At 43.9% G+C, this 22,813-nt stretch overlaps 1 protein-coding gene across 1 annotated transcript in view; it reads right to left on the bottom strand.

Moving 5' to 3' along the window:
- Positions 1-22,813, bottom strand: part of LOC140201937 (bone morphogenetic protein 1-like) — a 284,119-nt gene that overhangs the window by 5,578 nt on the left and 255,728 nt on the right. The window contains exons 15-19 of the mRNA XM_072266778.1: positions 20,553-20,713; positions 18,702-18,882; positions 15,559-15,684; positions 11,757-11,884; positions 1,891-2,104 (exon numbers count right to left, since the gene is read on the bottom strand). Coding sequence (XP_072122879.1) covers positions 1,891-2,104; positions 11,757-11,884; positions 15,559-15,684; positions 18,702-18,882; positions 20,553-20,713 — 810 coding nt within the window. The remainder of the gene's footprint in view (positions 1-1,890; positions 2,105-11,756; positions 11,885-15,558; positions 15,685-18,701; positions 18,883-20,552; positions 20,714-22,813) is intronic.

Genomic DNA, 22,813 nt, shown 5'->3' with positions numbered 1-22,813 from the left:
TCTTTTACTTCTTCTTGTCCTTTCAAATATGATTCTGCTGCTATTGGAGCCTGTGATTTACATTCCAATGGTGCGCCTTCAGGCCAATTGGGCGATCTGGTGCTTTGCTGCCTCTGAGGGAGTTTGGCAAGGTTTCGAGCAAAGTGTGCGGCCTAGGGGCCAAGAAGCCAGGAGGCGGGGCACAAGTCCAAGATCAAATCCATTTCTCGCTGGCCTTGATGATTAAAGTGTCGAGCAAGATTGAAATCAACAATGTCAAGAGCGAAAGGCGATCAGCACCGTCAGCCTGCGAGTGACCAGTTTCTCTCTTGCCCTCACGCACTGCTCCCAGAGAAAGGTGCCTGCGTTTGACCGGTCTCTCTCACCTTCTCACTCAATGCTGCCAAAGCCTTGGGAATTGGGCAAGGGTTAATCGATGAGGCTTGTGGGTTGGATTGAACAGAACTGAACTGAACATTCCTGGCTGTTTCGATGACTTTCTGGATAGATGTTTTATATTCTGTGTTTTTCGTTGTTTGAGCGATTTGTTCTTTTTTTTGCATTTTGTGATTTGAGTGTTTGATCTTTTCTTCTGAATAGATCCTATGGCTTTCTTTGTTGCGTGCCTGTCTGTGGGAAGATGAATTCATACTTTGATAATAAAGGTACTTTGAAGCTTTGACCTCAGCCAACCTTCTCAGAGCACCCTGACTTGGTCGGCTTTACTGGCCTATTCTGTGAATTCTCTTTGCTAATGGAGCACAGACTGGAGATGAACCTGAAAGCTCGCTTGACTTTTTGCTTCAGTTTTGGCATCCCAAATTTGCAAGTCTAAAGGAAGCTTAACATTCCACATTTATACAGATTTTTACATCCCTTGTGCTGCTCGTGATGAGTCAGTCTGCTCTGTTTCAAGAGTTAGTTAACGTGCATTCAGTGAAAGTAAACACTGTCAAGTGAAGAGCTGAGGCTTTTCAATACAATGAATTTCAGTTTCCCATGTAGAGCACCTGAACCTTCAAACAAGAATTCATGTCCATTCTGAGAACTATATGAAATTGGCAAACAAATCATAATATTACACAAGTACCATTTTCAGCATTAAAATATTTACAAAAACAATTTCTAAGCATTCTAACCTGCTTCCCCAATTTCGAGGACATCTTCAAAGGCGATGCCTCATGAAGCCGACATCTGACATTAAGGACCCCCGCTACCCAGGACGTACCCTCTTCTCATGTCTACCATTACAGAAGAGGCACAAAAGCTCGAAGACACGCATTCAGTGTTTTAGGAGCTTCTTCTCCTCCGCCATCAGATTTCTGAATGGACAATGAACCCATGGACACTACCTCATTATTTTCCCTCTTTTTGCACTAATTATTTAACTTAATTTTTTCTTGTATATATTTCTTATTATAATCTACAGCTTTTTTATGTATTGCTTTGTACTGCTGGCACAAAACAACAAACATGCCAGTGATATTAACCTGATTCTATTACAAATGAACAACTGAATTTGTTCATTCCTAGTATGATTCAGCCAAGTGTAATTACATGTTAGTACGTGGCCAAGTGGTTAAGGCGTTTGTCTAGTGATCTGAAGATCGCTAGTTCGAGCCTTGGCTGAGTCAGCATGTGTGTCCTTGAGCAAGGCACTTAACCACACATTGCTCTGCGACGACACCGATGCCGAGCTGTATGGGTCCTAATGCCCTTCCCTTGGACAACATCTGTGGCATGGAGAGGGGAGACTTGCAGCATGGGCAACTGCTGGTCTTCCATACAACCTTGCCCAGGCCTGCGCCCTGGAAACCTTCCAAGGGGCAAATCCATGGTCTCACGACACTAACGGATGCCTATATATATATATATATAATTACATGTTACGTAAGGTTGAAGGCTGCTTACCAGAGCTGTGAGTAGCCTCAAAGCCTTTCTTCTGCACAGAGTTGTCAGAGAAGAACTTGATAAACATCCTGTTCAAGGTGGAGATCTGGGGTTCCGGTTTCTTACTCCCACAGAACCGCCCAATGACCTTGGCCTTGGCGTCTTTGCCATCATAAAGCTCCAAGTGATCGTATGCACATTCTTGGTGCTGTTCAATATCCAGCTCATTGAATGCCTTCAAACCAAACAGAACCAATCAGAATCAGAATCTGGTTTATTGCCACTGACATACATCATGAAATCTTTCCTGCGGTGAAGCGGCGTATCGAAGCGATAGAACACGATGTTAGGATGACGGTTTAAGCACAGGGCTGAATTGGAAAGGTCGGGTACAGGCCGAATCGAGGCAGTGGGGTCCAGGCCCCAGTATACATCGAAGCGACTGAACCCAATGATTGGACGGCAAATCAGATTGAAAAGGTCAGGGTGTCAGGGCCCAAAGCGGGGGTCAGGTCAGTTCAGCTTGCTGCTCCACTCTGTACTGAACTAAGGGTCTGGGGACTGACTCTTTCTGTGAACCAGTTCAGAAAGCTATTTGAGCAACACACATCAAAGTTGCTGGTGAACGCAGCAGGCCAGGCAGCATCTCTAGGAAGAGGTAAAGCTATTTGCTTGTGTTTATTGTTTGCATGCTTTGTTTTTTTTGTTCTCTGCACATTGGGAATTTGACAGTCTTCTTTTTTTTAAATGGGCTCTTTTGGGTTCCTTTGTTTCATGGCTGCCTGTTAGGAGCCAAATCTCAAGGTTGTATAATGTATACAAATTTTGGTAATAAATGTATTTTGAACTTTGAGAAGCTGCTCCTAAAAGGCGGAGTGTGTGTATTCAAACTCCTGTACCTCATTCCTGATGGTAGTAATGAGCAGAGGGCATGTTTTGGGTGGTGGGATTCCTTAAAGATGGATGCTACCTTTTTGAGGCATTGCCTTTGACAATTTACCATGTCTTTTTTCCCCAAAGGCACGGCCAACTCCCAAATCATATCCTATTGTCTTGGCAACCGTAACCTCTCCTTCCTTTTTGTGCCAGCACAGATTCTCAGTATGGTCAGATATTAAATTTCTCTGCTGAACCACCGCTCATCCGCTACAGCCCAACTGTCCTGCCTGCCTGTGTCACAGAACATCCATATATGGTTATGTGTGGGTTAACTCAATCTGCCAGCCTTGGAAATGCATCGTAGCCACTGCCCAACCACATTGCATATCAATGTACAAAACGGGTATTTACACAACTAAATTTAAAAAGGATCTAGTGCTTTCCCAGCGTCTCTGATGAATATACTCTTCTCGGGGTTCCAGCTGGGTACGGGTTTCAATTTTAACTGACGTTTCAATGACAAACTCCACCATCTTCATCAGGGATGATGCCTAGGCACATCTAGTTCCGTGGTATATATACCCCCATCGTCTGTCCCTCCTGATTGGTTAGTCCTCAACCAATCAGGTTTCCGCTGTCCCACCTTGTTTATAATCAAATTCCAGTTCTTAGTTAGAGCAAGACCTTCGTCTTTGTTAAACTTCTTATTCTCCAGTCTTATTTTAATGGCTTCCTTCACCAGGCAGTCCCAAAAGCCATTGGCAAGGCACAGTATTTTGTGCCGTCAAAGTCAATCCCATGACCTTTGCTAATGCAAAGTTCTGCTACCACCGATTTCTCCGGGTAACCCAAATGGATACAGCTCCTGTGCTCTTTGATGTGGGTTTCCACAGAATGGCCAATATACGCTGCTCTGCATTCACAGGGAATATCATGAACGCCAGCTGTCCTGAGTTCCAGGTCATTTTTGACTCGCATAAACTGGGATTTGAACTTCCTTATGGGGTTGTGGATGGTATTAATCCGGTATTTCTTCAGAATCCTAACAATCCTTCCAGAAGAATACAGGGAGTTAGGAAGGAAGCTGAGAAGCAGGACCTCAAGGGTAGTAATCTCGGGATTTCTGCCTGTGCCATGTGACAGTGAGGATGGGAATAGAATGAGGTGGGGAATAAATGTGTGGCTGAGGGATTGGAGCAGGGGACAGGGATTCAGATACCTGGATAATTGGGACCTCTTCTGGGGCGGGTGAGACCTGTACAAAAAGGACGGGTTGCACTTCAATCTGAGAGGGGCCAATATTCTTGTAGGCAGGTTTACTATAGTCTTTGGGAGTGGTTTAAACTAACATGACAGGGGGATGGGAATCAGTATGATAGAGCTGAGGATGAGCCAGCAGGTTTACACGTACATGATGGGAGTAACGTGAATGTAAAGAAGGACAAGCCAATGACTGGATACAAATACAGACAGAGCAAAGAACTAAGTTGTACCACAGAGGCAACACTCCAAAGGCAAAGAATGCAGGACTGAAGGTGCTGTGCTTAAATTCATGTAGCATTCGGAATAAGGTGGACGAACTCATGATGCAATTAGAGATCAGTCGGTATGACGTTGTGGGCATCACTGCGTCGTGGCTGAAAGAAGGCCATAGTGGGGAGTTTAACATTAAAGGATATACTTTGTATCCAAAGGACAGGCAGGAAGGCATAAGCTATGGTGTCGCTCTGTTGGTAAGAGATGGAATTACACCTTTAGAAAAAGGTGACATAGGATCAAAGAATGTCAAATATTTGTGGATGAAGTTAAGAGACTGCAAGGGTGAAAAAAACCATGATGGGAATCATGTATAGGCCTCCAAATGAAGCCAAGATGTGGGGCTGAGATTGCGAAGGGAGCTGGGAAAGGCTTGTAATAAGGGTAATGAGACAATTGTAATGGGGACTTCAAAATGCAAAGAGATTGGGAAAAACAGTTTGGTGCTGGTTTGCATGAGAGGGAATTTGTTGAATGCCTACAAGATGGCTTTTTAGAGCAGCTTGTGCTCGAGCCTACTCGGGGACAGGATATCTTTGATTGGGGGGGAACGTCGACTCAGACCTTGAGAGGCCCGTGTTGGGCATTTTCATGCCTTACAAGGTGCAGGTTGGATTCGATTGGGTATTGTGTAATAACCCAAATTTTATTAGGGAGCTTAATGTAAAGGAACCTTCAGGAGACAGTGATCATAATACGATTGAATTCATACTGCAATTTCAGAGGGTGAAGCATAAATCAGATGTATCAGTAACACAGTGGAATAAAGGGAATTACAGAGGCACGAGAGAGGAGCTTGCCTAGGTGGATTGGAGGATGATTCTGGTGGGGATGACAGCAGAGCAAAGATGGCTGAAATTTCAGGGAATGGTTCACAAGGCACAGGATAGACATGTCCCATAGAGGAAGAAGTTCTCAGATAGCAGGGGTAGGCAACCATGGCAGAAAAAAGAAGTTAAGGACTGCATAAAAGCCAAGGAAAGGGCATATAAGGTAGCAAAAGTGAGTGGGAAGTTGGATGATCGGGAAGCTGTTAAAATCTAACAAAAGGCAACTAAAAAAGCTGTAAGAAGGGAAAAGATAAAATATGAGGGTAAACTAGCCAAAAATATAAAGCAGGATACTAGAAGTTTTTTTTAGTTATATAAAGAATAAACGAGAGGTGAGAGTTAATGGCTCTGTGTCAAAGTTTGCGGATGATACGAAGATAGGTGGAGGGGTAGGTAGTGCAGTGGGATTGCAGGACTTCAACAAATTGGAAGAATGGTTGAAAAAGTGGCAGCTGGAATGCAGCATTGGGAAATGCACGATAATGCATTTTGGTAAAAGGAACAATAGTGGGGAATATTATCTAAAAGGGCAGAAAATTCAAACATCAGAGGTGCAAAGGGAGTTGGGAGTCCTCGTGCAAGACTTCCAGAAGGTTAATTTACAGGCTGAGTCTGTGGTAAAGAAGGCAAATACAGTGTTGACATTTATTTCAATGGGAATAGAATATGAAAGCAAGGAGAAAATGCTGACCCTTTATTAGACACTAGTCAGGCCACACTTAAAGTATTGTCAACAGTTTTGAGTCCCATATCTCAAAAAGGCTGGGTTGTCATTGGAGAGAGTCCAGAGGAGGTTCACATGAGGATGATTCTGGGAAAGAAGGGGTTAACATATGAGGAACATTTGGCAGCTTTTGGTCTGTACTCACTGGAATTTAGAAGAATGCGGGGGGGGGGGTGGGAGGAGGTCTCATTGAAATCTCCCAAATGTTGAAAGGACTAGATAGGGTGAATGTGGGCAGGAGGTTTCCTATGGAGGTGGTATTCAGAAATAGAGTGCACAGCCTCAAAATTAAGGGGTGCCCTTTTAGAACAGAGGATAGGAGGAATTTTTATAGCCGGAGAGTAGTGAATCTGTGGAATGCTCTGCCACAGACTGTGGTAAAGCCCAAGTCTGTTGGTATATTTAAAGCGGAAGTTGATAGTTTCCTGATCGGTCAGGGCATCATTGGAAATGGCGAATTGGCAGGTGTATGGGGTTGAGTGGGATCCAGGATCAGCCATGTTGAAAGGGTGGAGAAGACTCGATGGGCTGAATGGCCTATTTCTGCTCCTATGTCTTATGGTCTTATGGTCTAAACCATGGAAATATAGGGAAGACGGGCGGTAGCAACAGGTGCCTCCTCATTGTTAAGTTTCCTGGTTTTTCCATCGTCCCTTTTAAGTAGCGCATACTGTCGCACAGTGGAAACCCGTTAATAGATATTGGAAGAGAATTAGGCCATTCAGCCAATCAAGTCTACTCCGCCATCCCTTCATAGCTGATTGATCATTGCATTTTTTGTTCTACGGTGAAAATCTCAGGGAGTAAATGGTGATATATACATACTTGGATAGTAAATTGATTTTGAACTTGGAGCTTTGATTTATCTTCCCTCTCACCCCTTAGGTATTAAGGATTGAACTGTTGCCCACACTTCATTATCAAAACAAAAAAAAAATCAAAGTTTAAAGTTCAAAGTAATTTTATTGTAAAATCACATACTGTATATGTCACCATTTACGACTGAGATACATTTTCCTGTGGGCACTCACAAGAAAAACAAAGAAGTACAATAAAATCTATGAAAAAAAGCATATAAGCAAAGACTGACAAACAACTGATGTGCAAAAAGAAGTTAAGCTATGAAATAACTGAGAATATGAGTTGTAGAGTCTTTGAAAGTGAGTCTCTAGGTTATGGAATCAGGTCAGAGCTCAGGTGAGTGAAGTTATTCAAGCCGATTCAGGAGCCTGATGGTTGTAGGGTAATAACTGCTCCTGAACCTGGTGGTGTGGGACCTGATGGTTGAGGGGTAATAACTGTTCCTGAACCTGGTGGTGTGGGACCTGATGGTTGAGGGGTAATAACTGTTCCTGAACCTGGTGGTGTGGGACCTGATGGTTGAAGGGTAATAACTGTTCCTGAACCTGGTGGTGTGGGACCTGATGGTTGTAGGGTAATAACTGCTCCTGAACCTGGTGGTGTGGGACCTGATGGTTGAGGGGTAATAACTGTTCCTGAACCTGGTGGTGTGGGACCTGATGGTTGAGGGGTAATAACTGTTCCTGAACCTGGTGGTGTGGGACCTGATGGTTGAAGGGTAATAACTGTTCCTGAACCTGGTGGTGTGGGACCTGATGGTTGTAGGGTATAACTGTTCCTGAACCTGGTGGTGTGGGACCTGATGGTTGAGGGGTGATAACTGTTCCTGAACCTGGTAGTGTGGGACCTGATGGTTGAGGGGTAATAACTGTTCCTGAACCTGGTGGTGTGGGACCTGATGGTTGAGGGGTAATAACTGTTCCTGAACAAGGTGGTGTGGGACCTAATGGTTGAAGGGTAATAACTGTTCCTGAACCTGGTGGTGTGGGACCTGATGGTTGAGGGGTAATAACTGTCCCTGAACCTGGTGGTGTGGGACCTGATGGTTGAGGGGTAATAACTGTTCCTGAACCTGGTGGTGTGGGACCTGATGGTTGAGGGGTAATAACTGTTCCTGAACCTGGTGGTGTGGGACCTGATGGTTGAAGGGTAATAACTGTTCCTGAACCTGGTGGTGTGGGACCTGATGGTTGAAGGGTAATAACTGTTCCTGAACCTGGTGGTGTGGGACCTGATGATTGAGGGGTAATAACTGTTCCTGAACCTGGTGGTGTGGGACCTGATGGTTGAGGGGTAATAACTGTTCCTGAACAAGGTGGTGTGGGACCTAATGGTTGAAGGGTAATAACTGTTCCTGAACCTGGTGGTGTGGGACCTGATGGTTGAGGGGTAATAACTGTCCCTGAACCTGGTGGTGTGGGACCTGATGGTTGAGGGGTAATAACTGTTCCTGAACCTGGTGGTGTGGGACCTGATGGTTGAGGGGTAATAACTGTTCCTGAACCTGGTGGTGTGGGACCTGATGGTTGAAGGGTAATAACTGTTCCTGAACCTGGTGGTGTGGGACCTGATGGTTGAAGGGTAATAACTGTTCCTGAACCTGGTGGTGTGGGACCTGATGATTGAGGGGTAATAACTGTTCCTGAACCTGGTGGTGTGGGACCTGATGGCTGAGGGGTAATAACTGTTCCTGAACCTGGTGGTGTGGGACCTGATGGTTGTAGGGTATAACTGTTCCTGAACCTGGTGGTGTGGGACCTGATGGTTGAGGGGTGATAACTGTTCCTGAACCTGGTAGTGTGGGACCTGATAGTTGTAGGGTAATAACTGTTCCTGAACAAGGTGGTGTGGGACCTGATGGTTGAGGGGTAATAACTGTTCCTGAACCTGGTGGTGTGGGACCTGATGGCTGTACGGTAATAACTGTTCCTGAACCTGGTGGTGTGGGACCTGATGGTTGTACGGTAATAACTGTTCCTGAACCTGGTGGCCTGAGACCTGATGGTTGAGGGGTAATAACTGTTCCTGAACCTGGTGGTGTGGGACCTGATGGTTGAGGGGTAATAACTGTTCCTGAACCTGGTGTGGGACCTGATGGTTGAGGGGTAATAACTGTTCCTGAACCTGGTGGTGTGGGACCTGATGGTTGAAGGGTAATAACTGTTCCTGAACCTGGTGGTGTGGGACCTGATGGTTGAGGGGTAATAACTGTTCCTGAACCTGGTGGTGTGGGACCTGATGGTTGAAGGGTAATAACTGTTCCTGAACCTGGTGGTGTGGGACCTGATGATTGAGGGGTAATAACTGTTCCTGAACCTGGTGGTGTGGGACCTGATGGCTGAGGGGTAATAACTGTTCCTGAACCTGGTGGTGTGGGACCTGATGGTTGTACGGTAATAACTGTTCCTGAACCTGGTGGTGTGGGACCTGATGGTTGTACGGTAATAACTGTTCCTGAACCTGGTGGCCTGAGACCTGATGGTTGAGGGGTAATAACTGTTCCTGAACCTGGTGGTGTGGGACCTGATGGTTGTAGGGTAATAACTGTTCCTGAACCTGGTGGTGTGGGACCTGATGGTTGAAGGGTAATAACTGTTCCTGAACCTGGTGGTGTGGGACCTGATGGTTGAGGGGTAATAACTGTTCCTGAACCTGGTGGTGTGGGACCTGATGGTTGAGGGGTAATAACTGTTCCTGAACCTGGTGGTGTGGGACCTAATGGTTGAAGGGTAATAACTGTTCCTGAACCTGGTGGTGTGGGACCTGATGATTGAGGGGTAATAACTGTTCCTGAACCTGGTGGTGTGGGACCTGATGGTTGAAGGGTAATAACTGTTCCTGAACCTGGTGGTGTGGGACCTGATGATTGAGGGGTAATAACTGTTCCTGAACCTGGTGGTGTGGGACCTGATGGCTGAGGGGTAATAACTGTTCCTGAACCTGGTGGTGTGGGACCTGATGGTTGTAGGGTATAACTGTTCCTGAACCTGGTGGTGTGGGACCTGATGGTTGAGGGGTAATAACTGTTCCTGAACCTGGTGGTGTGGGACCTGGTGGTGTGGGACCTGATGGTTGTACGGTAATAACTGTTCCTGAACCTGGTGGTGTGGGACCTGATGGTTGTACGGTAATAACTGTTCCTGAACCTGGTGGTGTGGGACCTGATAGTTGTAGGGTAATAACTGTTCCTGAACCTGGTGGCCTGAGACCTGATGGTTGAGGGGTAATAACTGTTCCTGAACCTGGTGGTGTGGGAGCTGATGGTTGACGGGTAATAACTGTTCTTGAACCTGGTGGTGTGGGACCTGATGGCTGTAGGGTAATAACTGTTCCTGAACCTGGTGGTGTGGGACCTAATACTCCTGTTTCCCCTACCCGATGATGGTCGTGAGAAGACAGCGTGTAGAATGTGCAAACCTGATAGAGACTGTACCCAAGGATAGGATTGAACCTGGAGACCCTGTCTCTTTTGACTCCGTCTTCCTTCAATTTCATTGCAACCATTAAAAATGATGGATGTCAACAGACTGGTGGTACAGAGAAAAACTCATCATCCAAGCCTCACTCTGATTCTGAACCCTTATTAACCCCTTTGTACACTCAGTGGTCACACTATTAGGTACACCTGTACACTTACTTATTATTGCAAACATCTAATCAGCCAATCATGTGGCAGCAACTCAACGCATGAAAGCATGCAGACGTGGTGAAAGTTCAAAGTAAATTTATTATCAAAGTACATATATGTCACCATATACAACTCAGATTCATTTTTTGCGGGCATATACAGTAAATCCAAGAAACACATGAATCAATGAAAGACTACACCCAACAGGACAGACAAACAACCAATGTGCAAAGTCAACAACCTGATGAACACCAAACATCAAAATGGGGAAGAAACATGATCTAAGTGACCACGGAATGATTGTTGGTGCCAGACAGGATGAAATATAGAAACACAGAAAACCTACAGCACAATACAGGCCCTTCAGCCCACAAAGTCGTGCCGAACATGTCTCCACCTTAGAAATTACTAGGCTTACCTGCAGCCTTCTATTTTTCTAAGCTCCATGTACCTATCCAAAAGTCTCTTAAAAGACCCTATCGTATCCGCCTCCACTACTGTTGTCGGAAGCCCATTCCATGCACTCACCACTCTCTAAGTAAAAAACTTAACCCTGACATCTCCTCTGTCCCTACGCCCCCGCACCTTAAACCTGTGTTCTCGTGGCAACCATTTCAGCCCTGGGAAAAAGTCTCTGACTATCCACATGATCAATGCCTCTCATCATCTTATACACCTCTATCAAGTCACCTCTCATCCTCCGTTGCTCCAAGGAGAAAAGGCCGAGTTCACTCAACCTGTTCTCATAAGGCATCCTCCCCAATCCAGGCAACATCCTTGTAAATCTCCTCTGCACCATTTCTATGGCTTCCACATCCTTCCTGTAGTGAGGTGACCAGAACTGAGCACAGTACTCCAAGTGGGGTCTGACCAGGGTCCTATATAGCTGCAACATTACCTCTCGGCTCCTAAATTCATTTCCACGATTGATGAAGGCCAATACACCTTACGCCTTCTTAACCATAAAGTCAACCTGCACAGCTGCTTTGAACGTCCTATGGACTCTGACCCCTGGATCCCTCTGATCCTCCACACTGCCAAAATGGGTGCTTCGAGTACCTCGGAAACTGCTGATCTCCTGGGATTTTCACACACAGCAGTCTGTAGAGTTTGCAGAGAAAGGTGTGAAAACAAAAAGCATCCAGTGAACAGCAGTTCTGTGGGTGAAAACGTCTTGTTAATGAGAGAGGTCAGAGGAGAATGGCTAGACTGGTTTATAATGACAGGAAGGTGGCAATAATGCAAATAACCATACGTTACAACAGTGGTGTGTAGAAGAGCATCTCTGAATGTCAAAACTTGAAATGGATGGGTTACAGCAGCAGAAAACAAGAACTGACAGAAAGACACTCAATGGCCAGTTTATTAGGTACAGGAGGTACACAATAAAGTGGTCACTGTTTGCATATTGGCCAAGCTCATTTCTTACCAGTTTCACACGATGCCCAGGTGTGGTTACAATCTCCCAGGTACACTCCTTGCGGCTGGTGTACTTGTCAGGCCAGTTAGGGCTGGTGATGATCCCAGAAACACTGTTGATTTTGTGCTCACATCCGGCTGCAAGCAATCACACAATAACATGTCAGTTCCCACCACTGAGTTAGTCCTTGCAATCCCCTCTGTGTATAAGATGCATCCAACCTATCACTTACTCAAGAGCAACATCTACAGAGTATAAAGAATTAACTGAGGGAGCTGTTGAAAACCACTGTTTTTTGAAACAATACTTTTTATAAGATTTGTACTTTTTAGCAAACATGCATTTTTCGTACTCACAGGCAGAAAGTGGTATAGCAGCTAAACTAATGGTTTGTCACATTTCTCTCTTTTCATTGGCTAAGTATTAGCATGGTACCCACATGATGTAATTGTTTTAATTATGTAGCCTAATAACTAATTTATTTCCATCTAAGGAATTTCTCTTATCTAGAAAAGTGATAGATTTTTCAGAAACTCCATCTTTTGTTCCTTTGTATTACACCCTTTAGCAATAATTCCTTCTAAGCATCATTTCTCAGCTCTTCATTTAGTTTGCGTAGTATTTGTTTTTTTTTAACGCTAAAATAAACTGAAATCTTGGAATTAAGACTGCTCATCATTCCTGACTCCCAGAAGAAGCCTTTGATGTCTTGGCTAATCAAGAACCTATCTATCTCTGCCTTAAATGCACCCAATGACTTGGCCTCTACAGCCTCTCGTGGCAAAAAATGCCACAGATTTACCACCCTCTGACTAAAGAAATTTCTCTGCATCTCTGTTCTAAATGGTCGTCCTTCAATCCTGAAGTCGTGCCCTCTTATCCTGTACTCCCCTGCCATGGGAAATAACTTTGCCATACCTAATCTGTTTGGGCCCTTTAACATTCAGAATGTTTCTATGAGATCCCCCCTCATTCTCCAAGGAATACAGCCCAAGAGCTGCCAGACGTTCCTCATACGATAACCCTTTTATTCCTGGAATCATTTTTGTGAATCTTCTCTGAACCCTCTCCAATGTTAGTATATCCTTCTAAAATAAGGAGCCAAAACTGCACACAATACTCCAAGTCTCCAAGTGTGATCTCACGAGTGCCTTATAGAGCCTCAACATCAGATCCCTGCTCTTACATTCTATATCTCTACAAATGAATGCCAACATTGCATTTGCCTTCTTCACCACTGACACAACCTGGAGGTTAACCTTTAGGGTATCCTGCACTAGGACTCCCAAGTCCCTTTGCATCTCTGCATTTTGAATTCTCTCCCCATCTAAGTAATAGTCTGCCTGTTTATTTCTTCCACCAAGGTGCATGACCATACACTTTCCAACATTGTATTTCATTTGCCACTTCTTTGCCCATTCCCCTAAACTATCTAAGTCTACGCAAGCTCTCTGTTTCTTCAACACTTTCCGCTCCTCCACCTATCTTTGTATCATTGGCAAACTTAGCCACAAATCCATTAATCCCATAGTCCAAATCATTGACATACATGGTAAAGAGCAGTGGTCCTAACACCAACCCCTATGGAACTCCACTGGTAACCAGTAGCCAGCCAAAATAGGATCCTTTTATTCCCACACTCTGTTTTCTGCTGATCAGTCAATGCTTCACCCATGCTAGTAACTTCCCTGTAATTCCATGGGCCGTTATCTTGCTAAGCAGCCTCATGCGCGGCATTTTATCAAAGACCTTCTGAGAATCCCAGTACACCACATCCACTGCATCTCCTTTGTCTACCCTGCTTGTAATTTCCTCAAAAAATTGCAGTAGGTTAGTCAGGCAGGATTTTCCTTTCAGGAAACCATGCTGACTTTGGCCTATCTTGTCATGTGTCTCCAGATACTCTGTAATATCATCCCTAACAATCGATTCCAACAACTTCCCAACCACTGATGTCAAGCTAACAGGTGTATAGTTTCCTTTCTGCTGCCTTCCACCCTTCTTAAATAGGGGAGTAACATTTGCAGTTTTCCAGTCATCTGGTACAATGCCAGAATCTATTGATTCTTGAAAGATCAATGTTAATGCCTCTGCAATCTCTCCAGTTACTTCCTTCAGAACCCAAGGGTGCATTCCATCAGGTCCAGGAGATTTATCCACCATCAGACCATTAAGCTTTCTGAGCACCTTCTCAGTTGTAATTTTCACTACACATACTTCACTTCCCTGACACTCTCGAATGTCCGGTATACTGCAGATGTCTTCCACTGTGAAGACTGATGCAAGATAAGTATTCAGTTCCTCTGCCATCTCTGCGTCTCTCATTACAATATCTCCAGTGTCATTTTCTATTGGTCCTATATCTACCCTCAACTCTCTTTTACCCTTTATATACTTTTTAAAAATTTTTGATATTAGTCACCAGCTTCTTTTCATAATTCATCTTTTCCTTCCTAATGACCTTCTTAGTTTCCTTCTGCAATTTTTTAAAAGCTTTACAATCCTCTATCTTGCCAGTAGCTTTAGCTTCCTTGTATACTCTCTCTTTTGCTTTTACTTTGGCTCTGACTTCATTTGTCAGCCACAATAGTGTCCTTCTTCCACTTGAAAATTTCTTCTTATTTAGAATATATCTGTCTTGCACTTCCCTCATTTTTCACAGAAACTCCAGCCTTTTCTGCTCTGCTGTCCTTCCTGCTAGTGTCACTTTCCAGTCAACTTTGGCCAGTTCCCCTTTCATGCCATTGTCATTTCCTTTATTCCACTGAAATATCAACACCTTTCACAAAAAAAAAACAAATTTCATGCCATATGTGAGTGATGGTAAACCTGATCCTGATATGGGTCTCTATTGTAGACTGAGAGTGGGAAAGGGGCAGGGAGAGAGGAATCATGGTTGGGAAAGGGGGAAGGGAGAAAGGATGGAGAGGGAAGCACCAGAGAGACATTCTGTAAGAATCAATAAACCAATTGTTGGGTATCGAATGACCTTACCTGGTTTCTTAGGGCTAGGTGTGCCATCCTCGCCCCTGGCACTCCTTCTCTGCCACCTGTCCCACACCCCTCCCCCACGATGCACCACCTGTCAGATTTACAAACTCACTCTCTGCCCCACATTGACAAATACAGTGCTGTGCAAAAGTCTTGGGCATTCTAGCGACTGCATATGCATATATTAGAAATTGCTGTGGTGTGTTGGTGAGACATGCAACAAAAACAGCAACATTCAATAATTATAAAGAATTATATAAAATAGATATACAGATATGCAATAAAATGTATGTAAATACATAAATGCCAACATATAATTACAATGTAAATAGAATTGTAATAAGTGGTTTAAAGTACTCACATTGCAGCGACAGGGGTAATAGACAGAGTGGGTGGTGGGGGCTAACTAGAATGGTTGATCAGATTAACTGTCTGGGGGAAGGAACTTTTAAGGTGGCATGAAATGTTTGTTTTAATAGCCCTGTAGAGCTTTCCAGAACAGAGCTTTTGGGAAAGGCAATTTTCAGGCTGGCTAGTGTCCACAATGATTATTTTCCTGTTCACTTCTTTGTTCTAGACTAGAAGTGTCCAGTACAAAGTTTATGGTGCATAAGTGAACAGATTAAAGTGAACACAGCAACTGTCATTCAGAAATCGCTGGTGAAATGGGTACCATCATATGCAAGGTCAATAACGAAGGCTCAGAGCTGCTCGACAATATCAGCCACCTTCCTTGCACCGTACAGAGGCTTGGCATCGTGGACAGTATAACCCACCTTGCACAGCACAGAGGCTCAGAGCTGTTGACAGTATCACCCACCTTCCTTGCAGTCATGCTTGTTTTCATGCAGCACGAAGCCGCTGCGGCACTGACAGGAGTAACTCCCAAAGGTGTTCACACACTCATGCTGACATCCGCCATTATCCTTTGAACACTCATCTTTGTCTGAGGGATAGGAGCAAAAAGAAAATGAAAGTCACCGTCCAGTAAAACCACAGTCTCAGCACAAGTTATCAGCTGTTGCCCAGGGTGGTTATGGCTACTATGAGTGGGCATAATTTAAAGATGATTGGAGGAAAGTTTGTGGAGGGGTGAATGTCAGAGATAAGTTTTGTTACACAATAAGTGATAGGAGCATGAGACACACTTCTCGCAGTGGTTGTAGAAGCAGGTACATTAAGGATACTGAAGAGATTCTTAGATCATCATCATCATCATCATCATCAGGTGCCACGCCCAGTTTGAGCTTTGACTGCCATGGCCCACACACTCCTGTTTCGGGTCAAGTGGATCAATTCATTGGTATTCATTTCCAGTTCTCTGGCTGCTGTCTCCATCATCATTTGTCTTTGTCTTCCTCTTGCTTTCTTCCCTTCAATCTTTCCTATAATTACCGTGCATTCTAACTCCTCTTTCCTAATCACATGTCCAATGAAGTTACATTGCCTTTTCATGATCTCATGATTTCATTTCTCTTTTTGTGCTTTCTCTGTTCATGCCATCCTCATTAGATATTCATTTCGTCCATGATATTCTTTGCATCCTCCTCAAAAACCATATCTCTGCTGCTTCAATTCGTTTCCTCATGTTACTAGATATTGTCCAACATTCTGAGCCATATAATATAACTGGATAAACGTAACATTTCAGTACTCTGAGGCGGGTTGTCATGTCTAGTTTAGTGTTGGTCAGTATACTCTTCATTCTCATAAAGGTGTCTTTTGCCATCCTTATTCTTCTTTGATGTCCAAGTCGCACCTGCCATCTGATGTCACCCAGCTTCCTAAGTAGCAAAAGTTCTGTACTTGTTTTATGTCTTCCCCGTTTATTCTCAGCCTGCAGATAGGATTCTCCTTCTTTTTGGATATCACCATACATTCTGTCTTTTTGCAATTGATAGGTAAACCCATTTTTGCACTTTCTTCAACAATTATATCAATTAAGTTTCGTAGTTCTTCCTCGGTACTTGCAATTAACACAGTGTCATCTGCATATCTGAAATTATTGATGTTTTCACTGCCAACTTTGATTCCGAAGATGTCTCTTATTTTTTGTAATATTGTTTCACTGTACACATTAAATAAATCAGGGGAGAAAACACACCCTCGTCTAACGCCTCTCTTGATTTTCGTAAACTGACTCACTTCTCCATCTATTCTTACAGCGGCAGTTTGTCCCTGTACAGATTTCTGATTAGGTGGAGGTCTTACAAATCTAGATCTAGAGTTTTTTGTAATATTTCAAATAACTTATTGTGCTTCACTTTATCAAATGCTTTTGTGTAGTCGATAAAACAAAGAAATCTTCTTGCACTTGAATAGCTCGTTCTGATAGTATCCATAAGATCAATATTGCGTTTCTTTACCTTTGTCTTTCACAAAACCACATTGTTCTTTACCTATTTCAGCTTGTAACTTACTTTTAGCTCTTGCCATCAAAATTCTTAGAAGTATCTTGGTGATATGACTCATTAAACTTATGGTCCTATGTAATTCACATTCTATTGCTCCAGCTTTCTTAGGAAGAGTGATAAATACTGATTTTTTCATCTCTTCTGGTATTATTCCAGTCTCATAAATGTCATTGATTAAATCAGTAAGTTTTTCGATTCCATAATCTTCAAGGGTGATAACTTGTTCTATTACTAATTCATCAGGACCTGCTGCCTTTCCTTTCTTCATCTTATTTGTTGTATTGTGAACTTCAGATTTTAAAATACTTGGACCTTCAATGTTTTGCTTAATTTCTGGTTTTTCGCCTCGATCGTCTTCAAACAATTCCTGAGTATACTCAGTCCATCTGTTCATAATCTCATTTTTTTCCATGATAATGGTATTGTCCTTTACTTTCAAACATCCACCTGAAGAACAGAGGAGCTTTTTACCAGCGATATTCTTGATTTGTTGATCAGTGATCCAAAAAGGTTACATTAAGAAATCAAGATTCTTAGCTACCCTCCTGAATGACAGAAAAATGAAAGTGGAAAGGGTTAGATCAGGAGCTCCCAACAGTTAATGAGAGAGGTCTATGGCATTATCAAGGTTGGGAACTCCAGGGTACAACTGATTTGGGAGTAGGTTAACATTGTGGGCTGAAGGGCCTGTAGAGTACTGTATCATTTTGTGCTCTACGTTTAAAATGAGGAAAGGGTTAGATTGCTCTTAGTGTAGGCTAAAAGATCGGCACAACATTGTGGGCCAAAGGGCCTGTATGGTGCTGTACAGTTCTATGTTCATGTTTTACGGCAGGCATTAGAGTCACAGAGCAATACCGCACAGATAGACGCCCTTCAGCCCAAACAGTCCATTCCGATAATGGTGCCCACCCAGCTGGTCCCAACTTCCCGCGCTTAGTCCATAACCACCTAAGTCCCACCCGTCCAAGTGCTTCTTAAATGATACTAATGTACTGGAGGGTGGCAGGGTGGAGATATGTCTCTACCAAAGGAGGTATAAGGTGCTCCTTCCCTCCACTAGCCTGCAGGTGACCCTTGGGCAAGGTGTAGCACCTGCTTAGACCCCGATCAGGGTCAGGTGAAGCCATGAGAGCAGGTGGTGGATGGTCGTATGAGCTGCTGGTGCAGATCACAAGTCCTGGTTATGTGACCACTGACACCAGGCAGACAATCTCTGAAGAGTATTGATAGTGGCTGGGGTCACCCGTCTGGTAAAAACACTGCTCAGAAGAAGACAATGGCAAACCACTTCTGTAGAAAAATTTGCCAAGAACAATCATTGTCATGAATAAGATCATGATCGCCCACGTCGTACGACACAGCACATAATGATGATGATGAATGTATCTGCCTCAACTACTTCCACAAGAACGCAGCTCGTTCTGTCTACTCACTACCCATTGAGTGTAAAAGTTGGTCCTCAGGTGCCCTTCTGATCTTTAAGGCAGGTGCCAGGGGAAAGAAAGGCAAGCACAACGGAGGGAGGTTTAATGTTAACATTACATACCAGAGAAGAAGTGGGCCTTGAAACCTTTCTTGGAAACGGTGTTGTCGGATTTAAACTCTATCCGCATGTTGTTGTACTGGGATGTAATCACTTCAGGTTTCTCTGCTCCACAGAACTTTCCGTGTAGCTTCGAGTCAGCAGAGAGGCCACTGCGCACTTCCACGTAATCGTACTTACAGACCTGGACACCAACGGTTGCCAATGGTGAGATCACTCAAGTCAGAGGAATGTAGCACACACCACATCAGTACACGAGGACACGGCAAGCAGAGCACAACACCTAAAGTATTTGTACCCCGCTCCAGGGCAGGGGCTCCCGATCTTTATTAAGCCATGGACCAATACCATTCAGCAAGGGATTCACAGATCCCAGGTTGGGAATCCCTGCCCTAACCCCGTTTCCATGAGATCACGTGACTGAATATGAGGTGTTGCTCCTCCAACCTGAGAATGACCTCATCGTTGCAGCAGAGGAGGCCATGGACTGATATGCCAGAATAGGAGTGGGTAACCTTCAACCTAATGGCATGATCGTTGATTTCTCTAACCTACAGTAATTTTCTCTTCTTCTATTCCCCTCTCTGGTTCCCTTCATACCTCTTCTCTTCTCAGCTGCCTATTAAACACCCCCCTCCAGTACCCCTCCTCCTTCCTTTTCTCCCATGGTCCTCTTGACACTTCCATCAGATTCCTCCCTACTTCAGCCCCTTACATCCTCCACCTCTCATCTCCCTCTTCTTACTTCGTCCCACTTTTCCTCCCCACCTTGTCTCACTTATCACCTTTCAGCCTGTACTCCTTCCCCTCCTCCCCTTCTTCCCCTTACTTTTCCAATTGCGATGAAGGGTCTTGGCCTGAAACATCTACTGCTTATCCCTCTCCATAGACGCTGCCTGACCTGCTGAGTTCCTTCAGCACTTTGTGTGTGTGCTACTGCAGAGCTGTTAATGCCAGATTCCCATCAGTGGCATAAAAGGGATCAGCATTACATGGGAGATTAGCTTTACTTATCACATGTATATTGAAACATACAGTGAAATGTGTATCTTGTGTTAACAACCAACACACTCTGAGGACGTGCTGGGGGCAGCCCGCAAGTATCGCTATGCTTCTGGCACCAAATAGCAACACACATCAAAGTTGCTGGTGAACGCAGCAGGCCAGGCAGCATCTCTAGGAAGAGGTACAGTCGACGTTTTGGGCCGAAACCCTTCGTCAGGACGAAGGTTTAAGGTGAGACGAAGGTTTAAGGTGAGACGAAGGGTCTCGGCCCGAAACGTCGACTTTACCTCTTCCTAGAGATGCTGCCTGGCCTGTTGCGTTGACCAGCAACTTTGATGTGTGTTGCTTGAATTTCCAGCATCTGCAGAATTCCTCATGTGTGAGCATGGAATTGTAAAGGGTTCATCTTTGCGCTTGTCGAATATCTTCATCACTACCACCGAGGCCTTGAACATACTAGCTGCAGAGACCTTGATTACAACTGTGGGTTTACAATACGATGAGGCTGTGAGAGTAGAGGTTGTATTCCCATTGAAATTCCTCCTCGTGCACATTCCACATACATACCATGCTGTGTCTAAAAGAAGTCACCTCTCAGATTCCTATTAAATCTCTCACCTTAAACCTGTGCCCTCTAGTTCTCAATTCCCCAATCCCCAGGAAAAAGACTGAGTGTATTCCTCCCCCTCCCACTGATGCACGATCTCACACCGCCCCCAGCATAGTCAGGTTCAAGTTCATGCCAAATTAATTGTCATTCAACCATACACGTGCAAACAGCTAAACGAAAGCGCACAGAGCACACATAGTTACAACAGCATGGACAGTCACACAATAATATAGACTCACGTCGTTGCCCTCAATCTCGAAGAACTCAAACTGCAGGGAAATACGGTACTGAGTCGGTGCCACCACCTGCCAGACGCAGTTCTTGTTGGGTGGATATTCTTTGGGCCACCCGGGGCTGGTTATTGAGCCGTTGAGCTTGGTAAGAAAACCACCGCATGCAGCTGTAGTCGGCAAAACACAGATTGGAAATTACGCTCACAGTTGTGTCTTGGAAGGAACAAACCTCCAGCTCACTGTCCCTCTAAGCTGCGGGGCTGCACGGCCACACAGTAACTGAAATGCTCCCGTGCACATAGCCTTTGTTGCCACGCAGCTGGAATTTTCTTTTATATAATGCTAATATCATTTTGAAATTATGTTAATATACAGTGTTGTGCAAAAATCTTAGGCTCTCGAGATTTTTTAAATAGTTTCAGATGGTATGGCCTCCACAGAGCCCTGATCTCAAGATCATCAAGGCTGCCTGGGATTACCCGGAGAGACAGAAGTGAGACAGCCAAAGTCTGCAGAAGAACTGTGGCAAGTTCTCCAAGATGTTGGAACAACATACCAGTTGCATTTCTAAAAAAAAAACTGCACATTAGTGTACTTAAGAGAATTGATGTAGTTTAAAGGTAAAGAGTGGTCAAACCAAATATTGATTTGATTTACTTGTTTACTGTTCCCAACTCTTTGTAGTAATTTTTGGTGTTTAGAAATTTCTCATTTCATTATTTTTGAAAGCATCTTCGTTTGACCAAGTTCTTTTACACGTGCCTAAGGCTTTTGTACAGCACTGTAATTTTTAAATTATACTAATACAAATGTAAAATCTATGTTAATATAATTGTGATATAACCTATAATTATGTGTTAATGAATATAATCCATACATTTTCAAAATAATAAACATACAACAACCTTTACTTTGAAACATTTTAGAACTTCAATGTATTTCCATTGTCAGTGTCTTAGTTACAACACTATTACAAATTGTAACAATAAACACAGAATGGGATTCAGTAGCTCAGTGTTAATAAACAGTCAGCCTGCTGAACACCAACTCATATTCCAAAAAAATCACACTTAAATGACAGTTGTCAGGCCATGTAAAAATTTCCTGCTCAGAGCAATGGTTGGTCCGTGCAGCTGTAAAAAACATTTGAGGGAACGTTGGTCCAGATGGTCAGGTGTCGTCCAATCATACAGCACTGGGAGATCTTCACTGATCACTCAAACATTCTGCATAGTTTTTATGTTTTTATTTTATTTCCCATCTTTAATCATTCTTTCCTACTTTTCTTGTATGAGTGCAAGACATAGGAGCAGAATTTGGCCATTCAGTTCATTGAGTCTGATTTTTTTCATCCCCATTCTCCCACCTGTAATCCTTAAACACCCCCACTCCCTTAACAATCAAGAACCTATCTGTCAGATCCTTGGACTCTGCTGCAGGTTCTACGTACATGGGCGGGCTGCATAACAGGTTCGACGATTGTGCTCATAAGTATGCACGTTCCAGCTAATTACTGTCTTATTATGGTGGTATTTAACTCCCTTCTTTTCATTCTAGTCTTGTCGAGACTTGACCAAAAGCACAGAACATTTACGCTCCCTACTTACCTGCGTCCTTGTCCAGGATATAGGACTACCATTTCGACTGACACTGTCAAGGGGTAGTACTCATTTAGTATTAGTTATTGCTTCCAGCCACAGTGTTGATACGTAACTTTCAGTTTGAGAGTTTTAGCTAACAACCCTATTTTGTTTTTCTTTTCCATTAAATTCTAGAGCACTTCTCAATAAAGTCAGTGAACGTCACCCCTTCTTCAGTGTCTCTGACTCTCCGTACTTGGGCCATGTCCAGGCGTTTAGACACTATCGATCTCTGCCTCAAATGTACCAATGTCTTGGCCTTCACAGCAAAGAATTCCAAAGATTCAACACCCTCTGGCTGCAGAAATTCCTCCTCATGTCAATGGTATTCTGAGGCTGCAGTCTCTCCTACTAATGGAAGCATGTTCTCCATGTCCACTCTATCCATTCCTTTCAGTAACCGATATCTTTCAATGAGATCCCCACAGTAGGCCTATACTCCCAAAGAGTACAGGCCCAGTGACATCAAACACTCCTCACATGTTAAACCGTACATTCCTTCATCTGGAGATGAAGGGTCTCAGCCCAAAACATCAGTGTTCATCCCCTTCCATAGATGTTGCCTGACCTGCTGAGTACCTCCAGCATGTTTTGTGTGTTGCTCTGGATTTCAACAGATCCTCTTAC

This window comes from Mobula birostris, chromosome 8 (assembly GCF_030028105.1).
Source record: "Mobula birostris isolate sMobBir1 chromosome 8, sMobBir1.hap1, whole genome shotgun sequence".
In the NCBI taxonomy this organism is placed as follows: domain Eukaryota; kingdom Metazoa; phylum Chordata; class Chondrichthyes; order Myliobatiformes; family Myliobatidae; genus Mobula; species Mobula birostris.
The sequence above is the reverse complement of the archived record's forward strand: the minus strand, read 5'-3'. Positions and strand labels throughout refer to the sequence as shown.